We start from the raw sequence: 22,997 nt of genomic DNA on the forward strand, positions 1-22,997 counted from the left end.
TGTGATATGACTTTAAAGTAAATCACTTCCTCTTGTTGAACTTTCCTTCCCCCATACCTCACCTACACAAGGCATATTCAGATTGCTTATAAAAGCTTTATTGTTGTGGTTGAAAAATCATGACATATGATGAATATGTTTGTACAGCATGGGCTGAGTCAGAAATGGAGGTGTGTGTATTACATTTCACAAGATTTTTAAATGAAACTTGATATGATATTTGACCAAAATTAACTAAATTCATTTGTTTGTTAGGTCAACTAAATAAGTTTGTTCATTCATCTTCCTTCTCTCCCACTCCCCCTCCCTTTCCCTCTTTTCCTTCCTTCCTTCTTTCTATCCATCCATCCATCCATCCAACCATCCATCCATCCATCCTTCCATCTATCTGATCTGTATGTCATTTTTCCATTCGTTCATTCTTCCATCTGCCTGACCCTCAGTCAATCCGAACAACCATTTATTGAGCACTTTATGTATACCCACCCCTGTGGCAGGTGGTGAGAATTCAGTGGAAAAGAATATAGACCACCCTGTTCTTCCTGAACTTAAATTCTTGGGTTAACACAGGAATAATCAAGAAAAAATAAATACAATATTTACTGCTTCTGATCAGTAGTATGAGGAATGTCAAAAACATGTTGTGTATAACTTTTGGTTTATCTGATTTTATCAGTTGTCTCAGAAACTAAGCATCTGTGAAAGCCTCATTACGGAGCTCTTATGAACAAAAGACATGGTGTCATTATTGCTTACCAACTTATCCCAAAGGCCTAGTTTATTACCAGATTCCGAATAAAGCATAAGTTATTATCTAAATAAGTTATTATCTAAAGCATTCTTTGTGGTCCATGAATTGGTTCTGGCTTATGAGCAGTTAGTGGTCTTTGATAAGTATAAGAATTGAGAGTAAGTATGTAGAAATTTGTTTTTATTATCTTTTCTTTTGAAGTACTGATTTGCAGTGGATCGGAAACTAAAAAAGCCGAAACAACAACAACAACAGCAAAACAGGGCAACACAAAACTATTCTTTGCCACAGGTGGTGTAAAAAGCATTGCTCTAAAAGACCAGTAGCTCAGCTCTCCTATAAAAAAAAGCTAAATATAAAAGAGAAACAGGAGTCACGTAAGGGGAAGGAAGTAAACATTTATTCAGTGCTACTAAGTGTTGGGCCATATTTCAGTGATCAGCTTATGGTTGCAGCAATGTCTGCCCACTCAGAGCATCTTCCTCCAGGTGCTCGGCAGCCCCCCTGGAGCACAGAGGTGGGACCCCCATGGGCTGCCTGAGCACCCGCTCTCCCCTTGTGACACATGGCATTGGCACTTCCATTCTGTGCTCTTTGGTAACAAGAATAGGTTTTGTTTTTTCTTTCTTTCCTTAATATCCGTTTTGCTTCTCCAGGTTCTCTTCCTGCCAGCCAGGGTAGATGTAAGAACTTGATTTGACAACTATCCAGGTGCTTATCCACTGAGTGGCAAGGCTTGGCCTGCTTCTCTGGGAACACAGAGCTCACTGAACTCTTTCTTGTTTATTGCCAGGCCTAAACTGGTGCCTAATTTATTATGGACGGTATCTGAATGTTACAACTGTTTCAGATTCATTAATTTTCAATCTCATCTTCGCATTAGGAACTAGATCAAGCTTTATAGAGCCCAGCTTTTGGCTTGAGGCCACCCTTAGAAATGGTACACATGAAGACATTGTATCTTTGTTGTCCTTGGTGCAAAATGGGATCTTTCATCTATATGCCATTAGTAAAGGTCAGTGATAAATGAAGGGTCAGAATTAAGAGTCCAGCTCCCTCTGGCCAATTTCTATATTCTTTTTCCAGGATTGTTTTGCTTCAGATCACTATTGGTCAGAGTTGGGAGCATTACAGAAAGGTTTGAAAGAATAAGTTGAAATTCCCCCCTGGCGATAAAAAAACAAGACAGTTCCAGTGTTTTTTAGTGAAGTATAACGCCAGATTACATTTGTGGTATGGTGTCTGTATGTCACTGGAGTAATTCTGTCTCTCTTGTTTTCTAGGTGGGCCTCTTGGGAAGAACTGGATCAGGGAAAAGTACTTTGTTATCTGCTCTTTTGAGACTGGTGAACACTGAGGGAGAAATCCAAATAGATGGCGTGTCTTGGGACTCAATCCCTTTGCAAGAATGGAGGAGAGCCTTTGGGGTGATCCCACAGGTAAGGCAGAAAGACTTAGTAAAAAAAAATAATAATAAAAAGAAAGAAAAATTAATAACTATTTTTTTACATTATTTGACACTTAAATTCCAGAAAATCACATTTCCCTGTAAAATATATTTATTATTTATTGCTTTCTTTTTTCCTGCAATGCAGTATTTCCACAGGGAAAAAGAAAACTATCTATAAAAGTTTGGAACTCTCTCCATCCAGTGATTGAACTATTAATAGTTTTGATCATCTCTCCCAGAAGACACAATCCACATGGGAGGATGGGACTTTCGTTTTTAATCAGTGTTTTTTTTTCACCCCCCCCTTCAGTGGTCTGAGCTCCAAGTTAGCAATCCCAGCAGGTTGAGAAATGCTTTGCAAGATATAAATGATGCTGCTGAAATAAGAAACACTTGGAAGCATGAAGTAGTAGAATTGAAAATAGAAAGTATAATGACTGTTTTTTGTTCTTTGGATGAAACGAATCATGTCAGATTAATCTGTAGCCTCTTTTTTTTAATGTCACTCTTCGATTTGGGTCACAAAGGGTCTCTACTTCACTGGCTTAGTAGCATTCTATCTGTGTCATTGTAGAAGAAGATTTCTTATATATGAGAGAAATAGCAGATCCAGTTTAAAATGATCTCAATGGAAACCAAGGAATGTCTTTACTGGAGCCAAATCTGAAAGGCACATGTAGCATTTCTACTGGCATTTGCTTTCTTCTCTGTGGGCGCATTCACGGCTTGCTTTAGCTACCACATTGCTCCCTTTGTACTAATGAGCTGAATCCATTTCCACCAGCACATTCTAACAATTCTCTACATTTAACGCAAAATTAAAATGCCAGGAGCATCTCCAGATTGACCATAAATCTAGCCTGAAAAAAAAAGCTTGTATTTCTTGATAGATTACCGTAGTGGAACATTTGCTTTTTTTTTCACCTAAACAGGCACTAAATATTGTAACTGCTAGATTGATGCTTTTAATTTTTTTTGTCTAGTCTAGACTTTGCCATATTGCCAGAAGCTTAATCCTGGTTGAACTTTTGAAAAACAGTTTTGTTTTTCAGAAAGAAAAAAAAAAAGATTGTCAGATGGTCTAAAGATAAAGAAACACTGAGAATACAAGTATCCCGAGGTGATAGCCTTAGGCAAGATAACAATGTTGACGAACACAGAATAGAATCTGGGTGTCTGGTTGTCCAAGAAGCGTTGCTGTTCATTTGACTCTAAGTCTCCCGGCCCCATTTTTAACTGCAAGTAGTGAAGCTTTTGGGTTTTTTTGTTAGTATTATTCACACCAATCTATGCATGATCACAAGTACAGCTTTAAAAAATAATTTCACTGGGAATCCTTGAGTTTATCTGCCTGTGATAGATTTTTTAGAAATTAGATGTTCTATTTAGGGAACCTAAATGCAAGACCCGGAGAAAAACCAAATGAACCAGTTATGGAAATTCTGTGTCTTGCCTTTTTGCTGAAGTAAATCTTCCAAACCTGCCTTTATTTCATTTTCCCTCTTCTGTGGCTTCAAACATCATAAAATTATACAAACTAAACAAGATGTACTTTGATATGTGCCTTCAAAAATGCATGATCATGCTAATATAGATACATCTCATTATATGTTTTTATGACGCTGGTTTCTGGGACTGTCTCCTCGTATCACAGGGACATCTGTAGATAGGATATAAGGTTTTTTCTCCAGTGACATCTTAAGAACATTAAGAACATTAAGTGAATGCCCGAGGAAGAGAGGGCAAACTCCTTGTGCCTTTTTAATATCCTAAGTAGGAGATGCTTTTATTTTCCTAATTTTCCTTGAGAAGTTCAAATTAAGTAATTTTTTCTTCTTTGCCTGGAGTTTGATCTAAAAAGAAAGAAAGAAAGAAAGAAAGAAAGAAAGAAAGAAAGAAAGAAAGAAAGAAAGAAAGAAAGAAAGAAAGAAAGAAAGAAAGAAAGAAAGAAGAGAGGGTTAAAAATCCAAGAACTGTATTTTGTTTGCTTTTCCATCTCTCTTCCTTCCATCCTTCTGACCTTGCAAGGGCATCTCTGACATGGAAACATGAGATAGCTCTGGGTCAGTTAGTCCCTTGTTTTTAGACACACGAAACAGGAACAGACCAAACAGAACTTTGAACAAAACACTTTTTCTCTCCCTCATAGTGATCCTGAGGCATCAGTTGTGGCATCACAAGATGTCATTAGTTTAGGCAAGTTCTTGCTCCGCGTGTTTGTGTTTGTGTGTGTGCGCACACGTGTGCGTGCATGCATTCTCTCCTACAGCTGGAAAGCAATCTTGGAGAATGCACCAGCCTGGAGAAAAGGGTACGATGTACATTTCAAGGTGGAGCCTTCTTTAACTTGTCCCACTTTACCTGTGAGCTCGGTCTGGGGGCAGGGAGAGGAGGCAGGACAGCCTATAGTCAGACTCCCATTGCCTTAGGCAATTCGGACATTAAGACTAGACATTGTTTATTAGCCTTGAACTTTGTTAAGCACTTTATTATTGAAGGACAAAAAAGCAATTTTTTTTTTTAGGATTTTATTTATTCATGAAAGACACACAGAGAGGCAGAGACAGGCTCCCTGCAGGGGGCCCAATGTGGGATTCGATCCCAAGACCCTGGGATCATGACCTGAGCCAAAGGCAGGTGCTCAAGCAGTGAGCCACCCAGGTGCCCCCAGAAAAACAATTTTTAAGCATATTTGTAGAACTTCAATTATGACTTTGAAAGGCTGCAAGCTGTTTTAAGTAAATGATTAGGTCTATACTTGGAATGAGACCTTATGACCTGGAAATAACCCATGCCCGCATATGATTCCACCACAGGGTTGGAATGACTTTTGCTGTGAAGGGCATCAATAGGGCCAAGACACTGGTCTGTAGATTCAAGCAATGGTATTGGGAGTGCCTCAGTTCTCATTCAGTGTAATAATAATTAATGATTTCATAATTAGTTATGAAACTCCTATATGCTTAAAATTAGAGCATACTATCATTCTATATGCTATAGATTCTATAGTTATGTAAAAGGCATTGAGGTCTCCATCCCACCTATGAGCTTCCAATGAGAAGTTCAAAACTGATGTCAGAGAGTAGAAGAAGAAACCAAAATTACCGTTTTGGTTACCAAGGATAGTTAATTATACCTAGTCATGAGTCGAGGCATGGGTCTGCTCAGGGGTCATTGTGGGTAATTACGAGGGTGAGTACAGCCGTCAGCCCTGCTGTAGCTGCTCTAGCAGGTCACTGTCACTGTATCCTCCCTCTTTTCTCCTCCCACCGCTATGAACAGATGAGTACGGGCCCTTTCACAGAGCAGGTGGGAATTAAGGTGGGTCATAATGGGCCATAGCATTTGTAGATTTTGGAAAGGTTGGGGGCAGGGTGTTGTGGAAAGCATATTCCAGGATCCCAGACAGAAAGGGATATTATGAACAAGTACAGAGAAGGGGATTAGAAAGAGTTGGGGCGCAAAGGACAGGGGAGGCCACATGTTAGGGAGTATTAGGGGAAAGGGGAAAAGACCTGGTAAGTACTGATACACCCCAGTGGGGAATGAGTTCACTCTTGCTGGGCCAGGAAGAGGATGGTGAAAGGGTACTGGAAGCGCCTGCTGTGTGTGGAGGACTTCCAGAAGGCTCTGGAGAGGCAGGAAGTAGGGCTGAGAAACTCTCCAGATGTCACGTGGTAAAGTCCAGGACAATAATGAAGACCACAGTGAGGGCAGGGTGCCAAACTCAAGGGAAAAGAGAAGGGATGCCTGCCTGGCTCACTGGGTAGATCCTGTGGCTCTTGACCTCAGGCTCCTGAGTTTGAGCCCCACATTGCAGGGGGGGGGAGGGGAGGGCGGGGTGTAAAGTTTGCTTGGAAAAAAGAGAAAAAAAAGGGAGAAGAGCAGAATAACCAGTGTGGATATTAGTATGACACAACCACTATTTCTGAGCTGAAAATTTTAGCAATTTTGTCTGATCTGAAAATCATTTTTAAAAATGCTCTCTCTCAATAAATAAATAAATAAATAAATAAATAAATAAATAAATATGCTCTCTCTCAACAAGTGTATACTGGAAAGTTGTAGTATAAAAGGTTGAGAAACATTAGATGACTTTCCAGGAAACAAATATCTGAACATCTTACGTGCACTCATTTACACATAAGTAAATTATATGTAACATGGTAAGATTATCCTCTATTCTAAATCTTAAACATTTTTGACTAATACTTTGTTTACCTTGCTCTCATTTAATAGATATTCTTCAGAGCCAAACAACACTTATTTTTTAGACATTCTATAATGCAACCTTAGAATCTTGATTTGTGGGAATTGGATAGATTTTTATTGTACACGTTCAATTTATAATAAAATTTTGCAGACATTGTCAGAAGGTAGGATCAGAGCCAGCCACTGTGATGCTTCTAAGCAGTGGGGCCACATTTTAACATAACTGTATGTGAACTTGTAAAACAAAACAGCATTATAAGCATAAGGAAAGGAGTCATTCCTCCCGCTTATTTAATTTATTCTATATTCAATCACCATGGAAGCCAGATTGCTTTTTTGTTTCGTTTGACACCCAAGGCTAACACACGCTGCCTGCTGCAGTGGTATGTGACCAGCTCTGAGCACCCCACAGAGGCTCGGCCACCTTCACTGAGTTTAGAAGTTGAGGAATCAGCTTCAGGAAAGAGATTAGTCAGCTGGTGAACAATGGTGCTCTCTTTATTCTTCCTGGAGTCCCAAGAATTGCTCTTTATGCCATACATCCATGACATTAAATAAATATCAAATATTTGCACATCCTCGTTTTCCTATTGGTGACCAGTTTCTTAGGGGATCATTGTGATTTTTAGTTTCAGGTGTATTTTTTGCTGTATAATCCATCTGACTGTGTCACCTTGGCCAAGCCACATAACTTCTTGGGGCCTTGGCTGTTTCATTTGTAAACCTGGGAGAAGGTGACCTGCAGGGACCTTTCAGCTTTAGAGATGCCTTTGTGGAAACTTCAGTTTAGAAAACAGAACCGAGACACCTGCTGGCATTTCTGAAAGGAAGAGATACTATTTATAAGACAGGAATGAAATGTTTAGTTAATTGTGTGAAATTTAATTCGAGCTGAACCAGTCCATTCAGTCAATTTTTTATAATTAAAATTAAAGCATTACTTTAATGCTAGAAATAAAGTATAAACAATAGGCCTACAGAGTTTCTGAGTGGGATCAAATCCACTACATCTGAGGCTACGGGATGTCTAATTTCCACGGCTTGCTTCCTTCACAATTTTGAATATGTTTCTATTTCAAATAAAATGAACATATAACATATTGCCATACACTTGACAAGTATTATATGTAAATTATTAAACTATAATGAGATAAAATGAGGCATACCATTTCCCAAAGATGATGTAAAAGGATCAAAGTTTTATTTTTTTAAGATCAAAGTTTTAATGGATAGTTAGTATTATTTCCTTAAAGACTGGCCATGGGAAGAATGTCCAGGCTGAAATTCTTAGAATGTATAAAAAACTGAAGTGAAATAAAGCCACGTGGCTGTGGTGGAAAAGGGGAAGGAATAGAGCAAGGTGCTAAATGAGCCAGAAGAGATACAAGGTGCTAAATCACGTAGGGTCTGCAGGCCATCTTCAGGATTTTACATTTTGCCTTGAGTGTTATGGAAAGCCAAAGGTTTTTAAAGATTGAGGACAATCCGACTTATATGTGTAGCAGTTGCGTTGGTTGCTAACTAAAAATAGACTGGAAGGGAGGCAAGAGTGAGAAGACGGATGTCAATTAAAGGTTCTTAACTGTTCCAGAGAGCCACATTGGCGTTTTGAACTATGTGGTGGTGGTAGGGATGGAGAAATAACTGGATTTGAGATACATCTGAGGGCAAAATCCACAGGACTGATGATTGATTCCATCTGGGAGGATCGAGGAGAAAGAAGACCTCTGGATTGAGGAAGTGAAGTTGCCATGCACTTATCAAAATGGGAAGGCCTATAGGTAGAGCAGGTTTGAGAGGAAAGGCGCCATTTCCCCATTTTACCATGAGAACACTGAGGCTCCGGAGCTTGGGCTCCTGTTTGCAGGTCGACCTCCTGGCCAGAGCTGCATGGTCACAGCATCTCAGTGAGCTCCATTACCTTTAATCCCTTCTGTGGCTGCTTTGTTGTTTTGATACCTTTGGCTTCCCCCCAGCGTCCTCCAGAATAATGACATTATTCTATTGGGTCAAATTAAAATTCCCTGTTGTTCTGTTCCAGGGGTTGGGTAAATGTCCTTGAAGGTTACAAAGACACTGTAGCCCATATAAAAACCCTTCCACTCAGGTGCTGCCTGGGGGGAGGAAGCCAACCGCTCCCTTCATGGTGTAGGAGCTGAGCCTGTAGCCAGGGTATGGCTAGCGATGCTCGCGCCAAGACTGTGACGCTGAGCACTGATCGGCCCCTTTCTAGGCCCACTGAGCTGCTTCTACACAACCTTACTCATTCCTGAGCTCCAGATCAGAGGTGAAAACTAGCTTGCGCAGGACTGGAGACGTAGTGCACGTACTTGGAACAGACACCCCTGGGCTTGAATTCCAGCTCTGCTATCTGCCAGCTGAGTGCTGTTAGAAAAGTCACTTAACCTCTCACAGGATCAGCTGTGAGATCCTTGTATCCCATAATAGGATTTATTCCATTAGGCTGATTGGAAGTTGAAAAGAGATAATGCGTGTAAAGGGCCGTACCTGGACTATGGTAAACGTGCCATAAAGTGAAGCTCTGTGTTCCAGATCTTGATGCCCAGTGGAGACAACGTCTCCAAAACATGTAATGTATTGTCTGGTATTTCATAAACCCTCACAGTTGTTATTTTCTGTCTTTCTCTATAATGCAAGAAACCTTTTATACAAAGAACCACAATATTAGAGGAAAAAAAATGTAAAAGACAGCAAATAGCAAAATTGCTTTGGTAAGCCTTTGAACTTTAGGTACTAGATAAGCCCAATTGCTAAATAATGAATTGATTCAGGTTTTCAGAGCCGCTTCTTATTTGATTCTTAGTTTATCAGAATTCCCCGATAATTCTCTTTGTCTGCTCTCTTTAGCTTCTTTGGACATTACTTTCATTTCCTGGGAAGCTTGGAGGAAGATGCACAAATATATCCATTATCTTAGGAGTCATATATTCATCCCTTATATCCGCCTCCGTAAAGCAATATAAGTTCCCCCTAAGGAAGATGGTTTTTTTCTTTTTAAGAGTGTGAGAGGGAGCACAGGAGCACAAGAAAGTGGGGGAAGCAGGGAGGGGCAGAGAGAGAGAATCCCAAGCAGGCTCCATGCCCAGCACAGAGCTGAGGTGGGGCTCGATCCTCACGACCCTGAGATCATGACCTGAGCAGAAATCAAGAGTCGGACACTTAACCCACTGAGCCACCCAGGCGCCCCTAGGAAGATGATGTTGATGCAGGTTAAGAAATACCAGTATAAGTCTTCCTGTTGCCCTCTCTAGAGTGTTCCTGAGATTTTTGGTGCAACTTTATTATTTAAGCCGTAAGACACTCCCTAGGGATTGAGGTCTTTAATGTGACCCTTTTTGGATCTTGCCGCCACAGTGAGGATACCCTGGTTCTGCCCAAGAGCCACAGAGACGGTTAATCTGGGGCCCTCCTGTCTTGTGCAGTTCCTTACGGATCAGATGGATGTTGAGCTTTCTCTCTGGCTAAGGCAATTTGTGGAAACTAAGAACTTCAAAAAATGTAGTGCTTAATTCTCTTCGGTGGATATAATCAAAGGCAAAAGAAAAAAGGCAAAGAAAATATTATCCTGAATGTTAACATCAAAAGTACTTTGCAGTTAGCTCATATGTACAAGGAGAGGACGCAAAATTAGTATTATTGTGTCATCAGCACTTCGCAGTGAGAGTGGTTTTCTTTTAAAAAATATTTATAGCCACATGAGCAGACCTCAGTAACCGCGATATGGCAAGGAGGGTGTCTCAGGGTGACAGCTGTGCAGTGCTCCTTGCAGGGCATCACCTGGTCATCCCATCATCTCAGTGGGATCCACCTCCTCTGTTACGTGCACTCACCTAAACAAATACTTGATTTCCATTTTTTTTTCACTGATTTCTAAGTTGTGGCTTTCTCCTGGTTGTACAAGTAGAGATGTGCCTTGGTTTATAGACCAGATGAACATGTATGTTTAAATAAAGAGTCCGTAAATTCAAACAATTGCAAAATCCTCTAGGAAGCTAGATTTATCAAAGGAATCCAAGGAAAATATATGAATAAAATAGGAATTTGTTCTAACAAGTAAATTATAACTCATAAGCATACACTGTTTAACTGTTTGATTTTATGCTGTATTTACTCTAAGTAAGGAAAAGTGCTAGGAATAAAACAAAATTTTAATTTCCTACAACCTACAATCATCTTAGTGTCCTTCTCCTAAGGATATTGGGACTAGATAAGTGTTCACAGGGGGCTTCCAATGTAGCTGGGATGTTTTATTTCTTTAAAGAAGACACAAAACAACTATGGTAAATTTTTAAAATTTAAGAAAACCAGGGGTTCCTGGGTGGCACAGTGGGTTAAGCATCCAACTCTTCGTTTCGGCTTAAGTCGTGATCCCAGGGTCTTAAGATCGAGCCCCACGTTGGGCTCTGCAGTCTCCTGAAGACTCTTGCTCTCCCTCTGTCCCTCCCCCTTGCCCCCTGTGCATGTTCTCTTTCTCTCTTGCAAGTAAAAAAAATAAATAAATCTAAAAAATAAAATAAAATTTAAGAAAACTAGATGGTAAGTACATGGCTATTTGTTGTTGTTTTAAAGTATTTTTTTCTGCTTCAAGTATTTTGCAATACAATAATGGAAACATACGAAGGTGTTTAGGTTATTCATACTTTCCTCTTTTTCTTTATTGCTATAGAAAGTATTTATATTCTCTGGAACATTTAGAAAAAACTTGGATCCCTATGGACAGTGGAATGATCAAGAAATATGGAAAGTTGCGGATGAGGTAAGGTTGCCAACTGAAGTAATTTTGAAAAAGATAGCTCAACCACACACACACAAGTGGTTGTCATAACCGAGATCACTTACACACTTACCTTCGTGCACATATGTGTGTGTACAACCTTGAAGTGGAGAATACTGACACACTTGGAGCCCCCACTACTTTGGACTAGACCTACCCTTTCTGTGTGTTGAGTCTTCAGCTCTTAGACCCCAGAGGCAGCACTGCGTCAGCCTTCTTCCTCAGTGTCCGTCAGGGGCAGACCCAGGAACTTTACAGGGCTCCAGGATTGTTTGTGATTCCAAGGACCATCTCTCCGCACCTTCTCGCCCACCCTCTCTGTCTGGGTCCTGAAGCATTCTCAGCCCTAGGAGAAGCTTTGGCATAACATGGAACACTTCTCTAGGAAGCATGGGTTTAGCTCAGAGAAATGACGATCCCTCTAGAGCACCTGCAAAAGGCTGCGGTTGTCTCTGGAAGTCACCAGAAGTCAGCTGCTTTCAGGGGATGTGGCTGTGAGCCTTTCTAGGCAGAGAGTCCCATGGCATGCTCCCTTCCTTGAGGTCGGTAGGACCATATAGGAAATATGTGGATTAAAATGGAATCAAAATTACCGAATAATACCTTGTATTTAGCCATTAGGGTGGTTCATTATAGTTGAAGGCATCAAGTGGAAGAATTTAGAGTGCTGGGAGCAAAATTCTTGATTTCCTTAACAGAATACCCCAGCTGTAAGGTGATTGTTCTTGGACATGGAGGCATTATATGGAAGAAAAGGAGAACATAAACTGTTCTATTTCATTACATTTGAGGCTTACATCCAAAGCCCTAGTTAGGGGCAGACTATAATTATGGGACCTAAGAACATTGAGATTCAAAGGTCTTCTTAGAGAACAACTTTATTCCACTATTTCCCATAGTTTGGCCCAATTCTGTTTTTCCCGAACGTTCTTCCCACCCTGTGGACTGGATCTTGCCAGGAGCTTTGACATGCTTGTGAGGGTGAAACACTTACCCCCTGAGTGCCCAACCTTAATATGCCCCTCATAAAATACACTTAGATTAGCTATTTTTATTATCAAAGTTTCCTTATTACCCAACAAACAGAAGTTTTAAAGAAAACATTAACTAAATTGCAAGTGGCACATTTGGAGATCTTTGATGTGACTTCAGAGAATGAGCTATAGGAACACGGTGTGGTGGGGCAGGACCTGGGGAGGAAGACATTAGACTTTATAAAATCAGCAACTGTTGCCAAGTCACAATCAAATTTACAGGAAGTCAAGATCATAAAAACCTAAAATTTTAGAAGACACGGTTAAAATTTTAAACACCAGTACAGTGCATACATATTACCTGTCTAGATATGCATTTGATAAACTCATATTTGGCTCTTTTTTTTTTTTACCTACTTTAAGAAATGCTTTGTCATTCATAAACCAAGATGATGATGCTGTCCTTACGTTCACGTCATGTGCTTTGAGTAGTGATGATAACTTTCTGTTGAGGAGGCCCAAAGGTAGCACACACATAAGCAACAGTCCAGAGGAGCAGAGAGGCAGAAAATCATTGGTTTAAAGAGTTACAAGTCCTGGGCTTTTGTCCACGTGGTTGGTCATACAATTTATCCAAACAGGAACATTTTGGGGTGTGTCAGTTTCTAAACTGGACAGGATACTGGGACCAAGGGCATAAACCGGTACTGTCCAGGGCAAACCGGGACGTATGGCATCTCATCCAGTCCTCTCTGTGACCTCGGTATGACTTGTGTCAATAGAGAGACATGAGCTGAGTAACAGCAGATTAGCCAAACACCTGACTCTTATCTCAACAGCGCCTCCTTCATAATTCCGCTTTCCCCCAAGTGAAAATCAGAAGTACGCACGATGACGCCACCAGGCCAAGAAACACTTCATTCCTACCTCGCAATTGTCCCCACACTCCAGCACGAAACTTTGTTCGTGTTGATGTGGACTAGGTTTCGTGAGGCCATGAGGATCGTGCCTCGTTACTGGTTCTAAGGCTTAGAAGCCGAGCGAGCGTAAATAGCCCACGTTCATCTCCGCACGCTGAGCCTCATCATTCTATGGGTGAAGTTAAAGCACGTGTGCATCCCAAAGTAGGGAAAGAGGGTGTCTATCTAAGATCTTGGACTGAGATGGTCTCATTTTCCCATCCCCAGATGACTCCAAGCCGGATAGCTTTTCCCCGGGAGCACTGACTCTATCAGTTGTGTAGACCAAAAGAATTTCAAGAGACTGGAAAAAAAAATAATAGACCCCTAACATTGTGGCTCAATAGATTGCTAAGGTTGTTGTGACTTTTGAGGCATACACGTTACGGACAAGCCCAGGGCCTGGCAAATAATAGGTATTAAGTGACTCTTCACTAGTATGATCCTGTTTCCATCTGATCTTCACCTGGCCATCTTTCAAATGTTGATGTTTCACAGAATCCTTTATAATAGTCTTATTTTACTTATTCTTCCTGGGAAATTTACCTCTCAGCTCGAACTAATGCCACTATGCTGAGACTCCCAAATCTGCCAGTCGGCTCCCTGCCTGACACCTCTGCGCGGACGAGCCCCTTGTCTCCATAGTGACTTTTTCTGCCCCAGTGTGCACAGCTGTCCTGTGTTCCTAATTCAGCAAATGGCACCAGCACCTTCTAGGTGCCCAAAGCCAAGACCTGGGACTTAACTCTTGATTCCCGACTTCTTCACCTCTCCCCACCTATCAAGTCCTATTAATGCCACTTCCTGCAAATATCTAGAATGTTCCCATCCCCATCTGACACCACTCTTAACTCTCATGGGGGAATTTGAAACAGACTCCTCACTGATTTCCCTCCCATTGGCTTCCTACAGTTCATTCTGCTCTTTGTGGCTCTGGTGATCTTTCTTAACCCTGTATCTGATCACTTGTTTCTCCCCTTCTGCTTCTTTGTCATCCTTTAGACAAAGTCCACCCTGGTTAAGGTGGTTTCCAAGGTCCTTCATGATTTGATCTTTGCTTGCTTTTCTAAACTCATGCCCCAGTCTCCCCTTGCTTACCACGGTCCAGCCTCTAAAGCAGCTTCTAAAGCATGTGCTCTCTGATGTCCAGAGGTTTTTTTTTTATCATGCTGTTCTCTGTACCTGGGAAATCCCACCAGCCCCTGCTCATTATTCAGGTCTTTTCTTCCCATATCACTTCTAGCAACCTTCCCTGAGGCTCCAATCCTGAGGGAGGAACCCCTCCTAGGTGTGTCCTATACCCTCAGCCCTTTCATAGCATTCTTCTCCCTGGATAGACTCACCTCTGACCTTGTTCACGTTCCCCACCAGACTGTAAATCCCTTGAGGGCAGGGGGGATGTCTCATTCACTGCAGTATTTCCAGGGTTTACGGTAGTGTCGGGATGTGGATGGTGGTCAGTAAATATTGGTTGATCAAATGAACAAATAAATGGCTTCATTGGGTTTTTTAAATGAAGGATTAGATTCATTTGTTTAGATGAATAAACAGATGATTTGCCTGTGATCCATCTCGAAGATAACCTTGTGATTGGTACACAACAGGTGTTGCCATTAGCAACGAGCACGCTGAGCCTTGAGAAGTCTGAGGGGCTTGGTGGATGCTGCACGGCCGCATCCTTAGACTTCGGGTTCACTGGCTCTTACCTCCATGAGCTTTCTTAGTTGTCTGTGGCTGAAGCAGCCTATCTGTTGGTTTTAGAACAAAGGCTTTTTGGTAACTGTTTGCTTTTTAGATAACTTATAAAATAGTTCCCTTCCTAACACATTGATAGCTAGATATTTTAAAGAGCAAGCTACATAGGAGACAGTGGCCTTTTAAGTGGAAAATCTGCCCTGGAAAACCTGCAGAGTAGCAGAAGCAGTGCTTAAAGGAGTTGAGAGTGTCTATTTTTATAACTACCTGCTAATGGACTATTCAGTCCAACCGCAATTCACTTTTCTGGTTTTTTCCCCCCATGTTTTCTTCTCACAAGAGCAAACTCTTGCCCCATAATAACATTCCAGAGTGTGGCAATAGCAAGAGTCAACATTTTGAAGAAAATATCTGGTCCTTTACAGACCATAATACATTTTGTTTAACCTGATATGTCACAAGACAAAATTTTTTCCTTGTAAATACATTTTTCAGCTCAACCGCATAAAGCTGGCAAAGTCTTCTGTTGTAAAGTTGTTTATATCCACAAACTGGTGATGATACTTTTATGTGTTTTTCATGCTAAGTTGGAATAAAAATGATAAGTGTTTGGATTCTAGTAGATTTTAATTTACCTTAATTTGGACAGAGGTAAGCTAAAATTTATATTTATTTTAAACTACTGAAAAATAATTTGTGATATATGTAACTAACATTATATCAGGAATATATATATATATACACATATATATATAAATGTGTATATGTTAATATATAAAGAATTCTGCTATTAAGCTACTAAATTAGATTATCTCTGTGGCAATTACCTTTTCAATCTGTTTTTTTTTTTCTTTTCTCACAGCCCTATGAACAGTAATTTCTGACTTATTATTTTTCTCCCCACCTGGACCATGAGTTTCTTCAAGACAGGGCCTAGTGTTATTCATCTTTGAATCCCCAAGTCTGCCATAGTACCTAGAATTTAATAAACCCTCATTAAGAATCTATTAAAGACTGTGTGACTGAGCACTGAGCAGTCATTTACATTCAAATAATCATTAGGTTAATTTAAGCCGTTCTTACCAGCATATAAAGTTCGTTACACATAGAGTTATGGTAATAACTTTGTAACTTTCCAAAAACATTCATTAGTCTGTCTGGCCTCCCACTGTCTCTCCAAAACCTATCACAACATCTGGCAGAAAATAGGCAATTGATCAATTTGTCAAATATTTACTTACTTCAAAACTTAAAGCTTTGCTAACTCATGTTGATCTTTCTCTAGTGAATGTGATTTTTTTTTTTTACTAGATAGTGAGTAAAACAGTAAGATAGGAATGTTGCAAAATAGACCCTAGGTTGTTCTCACTGTCATTTATTTCTTATAATTTTGTTCTCCAAATATGGACAGTGATAAATATTTAGGTACTTAATTATTTTCTTAAGAAATAGTTTTCATCTGGGAAAAAACACACAAAAAATATAATATAGTATGGTGGCTAGGGAAATAATCATGTGATCGGTGTGGATCTAGAGGGAGAACACTGTATGTGCCATTACATTTTACCAATATCTCAACCTCGTTATTAGAGGTGTGATATAAATTAATAGTGTTGCAGTACTTCCTCCTAATGTCCTCCGCAAGGCAACTTGTGAAGGCAAAAATCTTACAAATCTTGTCATACCAGGGTAGTGTCTCAGTGACCAGGCCCATGTCCTTGGGATTTCCCAAGTTCTACTAGTAGTTAGGATGGATTAGGTGCTTACCATGCACCTCTCTGTGTGGCAACATCTTTCCAGAAATTAACTCACTTAATCCCCAAGTATAGTCCTTTGAAGTCCATACTATTATTTTCCCCATTTTTTTCAAGTGAGGTAAGTGAGACTTACAGTGACACATCTGATATCGTGAGCCCAGGAGAGGAGAAGTGCAGAGGTGAAGCCCCTTTTGTTTGACTTCAGAACTCCAACCTTTAATCAGCACTTTTACTTTTAATTAAAGTATAATTGACATTTGGCTGTATTAGTTTCAAGTGTGCAACGTAATGATTGGATAACTGTATACAATGTGAAATGATCACCGCAATAAGCTTTGTTAACATCCATCTAATCTGTACTTTTCCTGATGGTTAATTTGACTTAAATTTTTTTTAAAGTCCTTATTGGTGTTAAAGAACTTCTAATTTTATACTTCTATGTTTAAGGCATTTTATAGAGTCTTAAAGATGAGAAAAACACCCAGATAGGAAAGATGCTTGTCTTAGATTGCGCTCTATATCGGCAGGACAGAGTCAGCACTTGTTAACTTCTCATTTGTCACTCTTAAGTTTGGTTCATTTTTGAATTCTTCAAAACCATGTTTGGGTTTTTTCTGGCCAGCATTCTAGGGTCTCAGTACTTATTTGTTGAACAAATGGACGAATGTGTCAAAGCTGACGGCGCACCCAATATTGGCACTCGGGCGTGTGTTTTTACCCTCAAAAATCAGTCTAACAGGGGAAACTTCCACAAATACTACCATGGCTAAATTTCCACAAATACTACCATGGCTAGCTGCCTAACTGCCCTAAAGGATAACCAGGGACATTCAGAAGGGTGCGTCAAGGTGTATAGGGAACTACAAGCTGTTTGGTGCTGCTGGAAGCAAGGGTGGCAGGGATGCCATCCTGGATGCCTTTTATGTCATGTGAGAAGGCTCAGTTTTATTCTGTAAGGAAGAAGTTTCAAAGAGAGAAATGAGATGGTCAAACCTGTAATTTGAGAAGCGTCCCTGGGGTGTTTGTATGGTCACTTGACAGACTGATCACTTGGGATTTGCAGTGGGAAGCTTAAGGAATAATGATGGCCACCACAATGGGGTGAGCAAGGAGGAGGATTTAAGAAGTATTTGGAATATGGCCAGGGCTAGAGATAAAGATTCAAAAAATCCTTCACTTATCCATGGTAGTTGACACCCTAAGAACAAAGGAGCTCTCAGAAGGAGAGTTTGAAGAGTTAGGGGTGAGGAAGACATATTCAAGGGACAGGAAGAGGAAGAGCTGCCCACACGTGATAATAAGTGGCCATAGAGTTTGTGGCTTCTCATAAGCCAAGGAATAGGTGTTCAAAGAAGGAAAAAAAAATGTTCTGTGTTGTGAGACAGTGGAGACAAGAAACGCATGCTAATTTTTTTGAGATTTGTGCAAAGGAGGTGGATATGGAATATGAGCTAAAGGAGAACTCGGAGGTAAGTGATAGGAGAGACCGTAGCAGGTTCACAGGCTGAAGCCAAGAAAAAGCAAAAGGATGAAGAAGCAAAGAAAGAACACAGGTCTTCTGGCTCCTACCTGGTATCTTTATTCACATCTCAGAACCTTGGATCTGAAAGTAGTTTTACATTTGAGTCTTCCAGGGCACATCAGACTAGTCCCCCTCGTCCAATTAATATGTTTACATTCCCTACCATCTCAGAGACTCTTTTCAAAATTAATGGATTCTCACAAAGCGAGATTGCTTTAATGAGAAGCCAGTCAAGGAAAAAGAGCATCATTGGCAATCAGTATTTGCTGATCAAATATGGTGATATGGGCCATCTGTGAATTCATCACTGAACCCAGGAGTGTTTCCTAAAGCCATTATCCATCCCATTCTGCCTGTATTACAATGAGTATTATATCCTCCTTCCCAGGACTAAATCCCAGACTTCCCAAGAGTAGGGACAATCATCCATCTAGCTCTTTGGCTCTCAAACACTCAGCAACGTTTGGCAAACAAGAAACGTTAACACACGCTCATCCAAAAAAGCGATAAGAGCCGAGACTGCAATCACTGGTGTCTTATTTTGGAAGAGTTTGTTTCTATATCTTGTTCACATCCTCACCTGATTATTTTCCATCTAACTTAAAAACGTAAGCCATTGGCCCTAACACAACTCTCATATTCCACCTCACCTTTAAATCTTCTAGTTGTACACCACCATTCTTTTTTTTTTTTTTACTTCATAGTGGCATCAATTTCTTATCATCAGTTTTTATGAAGTGAAGAAGCTCCCCAATTGATTCTTTCCTGTTACTGTCCATGCTGTTAGGACAGAGAAGGGAATGGAAAGTAGAATAAAAGAAGCTGTTGAGATATGGCAAAGACCTGCATTTTATACATATTGTCTTTTCCAGCATGTGTTCAATCGTGTTGCAATTATCTATGTATGTCTTTATAGATCCTGAGCCTTGCAGGGGCCACGTGCCATTTATCATTTTTTCAATCCTCACGCGGAGCCCTTGGCGCAGAATAAGCACTCGTCGAAAATGTCCTGAATTAAGTACAGAGCTGAACCATGTCGTGGGCTCATCCTTTAGAGCTGCCAGGAGCCTATGTAGACTCTTGTTCAATCAAACCCAGATAACGGGAGTGGTGGGTTGTTGATGTGAAATCTGGACTTTCAGGCTTTTAGATTGTCACTTCTCGAGTGTCTTTCACCTTGTGGGATCTACACTACCCTTCCAAGCACGGTGATTTCCCTCCTTCTTTTCTGCAGGTTGGACTCAGATCTGTGATAGAGCAGTTTCCTGGGAAGCTCGATTTCGTCCTGGTGGATGGGGGTTACGTCCTAAGCCATGGCCACAAGCAGTTGATGTGCTTGGCCAGATCTGTCCTCAGGAAGGCGAAAATCCTGCTGCTCGATGAACCCAGTGCTCATTTGGATCCAATGTGAGTTTCAGAGTTCCTGCTCTTTATTGACACAACGGGAGCGAATCTGTGACGCCTCCTTCATGTTGACAGCGATTCCCAGTAGGCTGCCATGTCCGCAAGTGGAGGCCTCCCCAGCCCCCAGATGTGAAACGATTGCCCAGTGGAAAAGTCACTGTTTGACGTGAGCACGAGTGCTTATTTCCTGGGATAAGAGTCCCACGTTCTCTTCTGAGTGTGATTTTGGAATTTTGTAGAGACTCTCCCCCTTGCCAACACATGATGAAATATTTAGTTACCTAGGCATAATCTGATTCTTATGACTTTTCTTTCTATGCCATTTATATGGTAAGAAATTTTTTTAGGGGCGCCTGTCGATCGACTGTCTCCCCTCGGCTCATGTCATGATCTCAGGATCCTGGGATCGAGTCCTGTGTCGGGCGCCCTACTTGGCGGTGGGAATGGGGGTGGGGGATCTGTGTCTCCCTCTCCCTCTGCCTCCTCCCCCCTGCTTATACTCATGCTCTGCCTCTCTGAAGAAATCTTCATAGCACAAGAGAACCACTCATGATTCCACATGATAATGAAATGTACTCACTTGCAAAACTTCCTTCAAAACATCTGTCCTATTCGTTCATGGAAACCTAGAATCTGCCCCGTGGTGGGAGAGCTGATGATGGCAGACTCTGCATCAGCACTGGGTTAACAAAAGTATTTGAAGAAAGAGAAGTCATTTAAAAAGAACTAAACTGACAGGACAGGAGGTGTGTCATCAAGGGTAAAGGCAGATTATTGACACTCTGTGATGTTACATGTGCCAGTTTCTTCCTTTTCTAGAACATACCAAATCATTCGAAGAACCCTAAAGCAAGCGTTTGCAGATTGCACAGTGATCCTCTCTGAACACAGGATAGAAGCGATGTTGGAATGTCAACGATTCTTGGTGAGCTTATAATTTGCTTAAGATCTTACTTCTCCTTTAATTCTCGTTAACAATAGCTGAGATGGGGGTTCCTGCAAATCACAACACAACAGTGTACAAGTGCTTCCTTCAAATAGGCGCCCCGCAGCCGTCCAGCTCTACTCAGGGTAGCTGCGCTCCTTTGGGCTCCGAGGTGAGGCGGGGATCCAGGAAATCTAACGTAGCAGCCAGCTATTGAGTTACATTAATCAACAGACACATCTGTACATTTGAACCCTTTATTTGGGGATCAAGTCATAAGAGAGTCTAAGTCCCGATGCTTTTAACAGCTAAGTCTCCTTGGATGGGCTCCAGGGCAGGCCTGGATCGCCGTGCAATCGACGTGTGGTTTTAATAGTGGTTGAAAGACTCACTTCATTCTTCTGCTCATTAGAGCTTAGAGCTCGGGTGAGCACCTCTCCCGTCCACCTCCTCATTGTGCTTGCAAAGCTGTCACAGAGCCTTTCGAGCCATGTTTACAAATTCCCTGGGGTTTAGTCACAAGGAAGTTCCGAGGAGGACATGTCACGTCATTCCTGTTAAGGCCTTCAAGGCTCCTGGAGGGACACGCTTTTCTTACTGAGGACTTGCTGTTACCTAGAAGCTTTACGTGACAAATGGGGTGGGGGTGGGGGGTGGCCCGCAATCTCTTGCCCTGCCGGGGCCAGGCCTTGGGGCTCCCGAGGGGCCCTCTGGTCCTCCCAGGAGGCGTCACCCGGGCACCTCCTGACCGCCACCTCGCTTGGAACGGTTGGGAGCTGTGAACAGGCTCGACTTTGTGTCACGCTCGGTGTTCACACCGGGTTTGAGGCGGTGGGTGAGGCCCTGCTGACCTGCCAGGCTCAGGGGTTCCTTTAAGGCTCTCGGAGGAGCCACAGGGCTCACACCTCTACCATTAAGAAAGGAATTCCCGTCTTCCAGAGGCCAAGTAGAAAGTTAGAGCCCGGGACCCCTGGGTGGCCCAGTGGTTTGAAGCCCGGCTTGGGCCCGGGTGTGATCCTGGGGTCCCGGGATCGAGTCCCACGTTGGGGTCCCCATAGGGAGCCTGCTTCTCTCTCTGCCTGGGTCTCTGCCTCTCTCTGTGTGTCTCTCATGAATAAATAAGTAAATCTTTAAAAAAAAAAAAAGAAGGCTAGAGCCCCTTTCACACACGGAGGAGCCCCAGGAGGCCAGAGGCCCCGGGGACCAGGCTGAGGGCACCCTGGGCCCTGGGACGCGCTAACGGCTGCCCCCCTAGGTCATCGAGGACAGCAGGCTGCGGCAGTTCGAGTCCATCCAGAGGCTGCTGAGCGAGAGGAGCGCCTTCCGGCAGGCCATCGGGCCCCCTGAGCGGCCCGGCCTCCTCCCGCACCGGCTCTCCAGCCGGCAGAGGTCCCCTTCCAGGATCGCGGCCCTGAAGGAGGAGACGGAAGACGAGGTGCAGGACACAAGGCTTTAGGGCACCCCAGATCTTTGCAGGGGGCTTCGCTCATCAAGGTGGAGGAGGATGTGGGTTCGACTTCGGAAACCAAGGACGAGTCATGTGTATTTTTAAAAGGAAAAAAAAAATCTTGATAAGGGGAATTAAGGACACTCGGCTGGATCTGGATAAGTGACTTCTGGGCAGTGGTCAAATTGTGTGACAGGGACTTCAGACCCTTGAAGATTTGCCGTGTGGGCGCACGAGGCCGAGCTCCCAGGAAAGCCTTTCCTCTGGGAAGTGATGGGAGGGCTGCTGTGGGGGTCAGTCCGCTGAGCTGCTGGGCCTGCTGCTTGGGGACACACGCGCCCTGTGGCCCAGAGGGGGACGCGGCCCACTACCGGGAGCCTCGATTAAAGGAAGGCCCCTGGGAGCCTGGCTGGTGCGGAGACCTTCCTGCCCCTTTCCCCTGCCCTCCCCGACATGGCCCACAACATGACTCCATCCCCTGGGAGGCATCCCGGCTGTTCCACTGCGGGGCACGTGCTAGAGGCCCCGAGTCAGCTGGCCTGAGGCCACGTGCAACACGGGGTACCGGTCAGGAGTCCGAGGGAACCCCCTGTTTCTACCACTCACCGCTCCACCCAAAGCAAGCAATCCAGCCCATGAGAATGCGCCCCTTCCCGGGGAAGAGGGAGCTGGCACCCAGGTAGGGGGCAGGGTGACTCCCTTGGTGAAGAGGTTGACCTGACGTTCCCCAGCCTCCAGAAAGTAACAGGCTCTTAAGAGCTTGGGACAGAAAGACGTGGAGACAAACATGCTTTAGTGGGAAGTGGCACAGGAGACCCTCCTCCCCCGGGAGCTCTGGGAGGAGGGCATGGAAGCAGGCGGGTGGAAATACGGAGCTCCGAGGACGCAGGTGCATGTAGGGTTATGTCGCGCAGTTTCCGCCCAGCTCCAGGCCTGTCCTACTGTGGAGCCTGGCTGGGAGGGATTACGGGACGCCCGGGGGACCGTCGGTTCACTTTATATGCTTCTGTTTTTATAGTTTTTGTGATGCAAATAAAATTTTCTCTAGGAAATATTTATTTTAATACTACTTCAAACTCACAAATGGCTGTATTTTAAGATGATTG

General features: G+C 42.6%; 1 protein-coding gene across 1 annotated transcript in view; it reads left to right on the top strand.

Annotated features, from left to right (window-relative positions):
- The window catches only part of CFTR (CF transmembrane conductance regulator), a 162,420-nt gene extending 140,520 nt beyond the window's left edge, over nucleotides 1-21,900 (top strand). Inside the window, 5 exon segments of the mRNA NM_001007143.1 lie at nucleotides 2,035-2,190; nucleotides 11,101-11,190; nucleotides 19,350-19,522; nucleotides 20,339-20,444; nucleotides 21,700-21,900. Of these exon segments, the coding sequence (NP_001007144.1) occupies nucleotides 2,035-2,190; nucleotides 11,101-11,190; nucleotides 19,350-19,522; nucleotides 20,339-20,444; nucleotides 21,700-21,900 (726 nt within the window).
- Nucleotides 21,901-22,997: the final 1,097 nt, after the last annotated feature.

The sequence above is a fragment of the Canis lupus genome, chromosome 14 (assembly GCF_011100685.1).
Source record: "Canis lupus familiaris isolate Mischka breed German Shepherd chromosome 14, alternate assembly UU_Cfam_GSD_1.0, whole genome shotgun sequence".
Classification (NCBI taxonomy): Eukaryota; Metazoa; Chordata; class Mammalia; order Carnivora; family Canidae; genus Canis; species Canis lupus.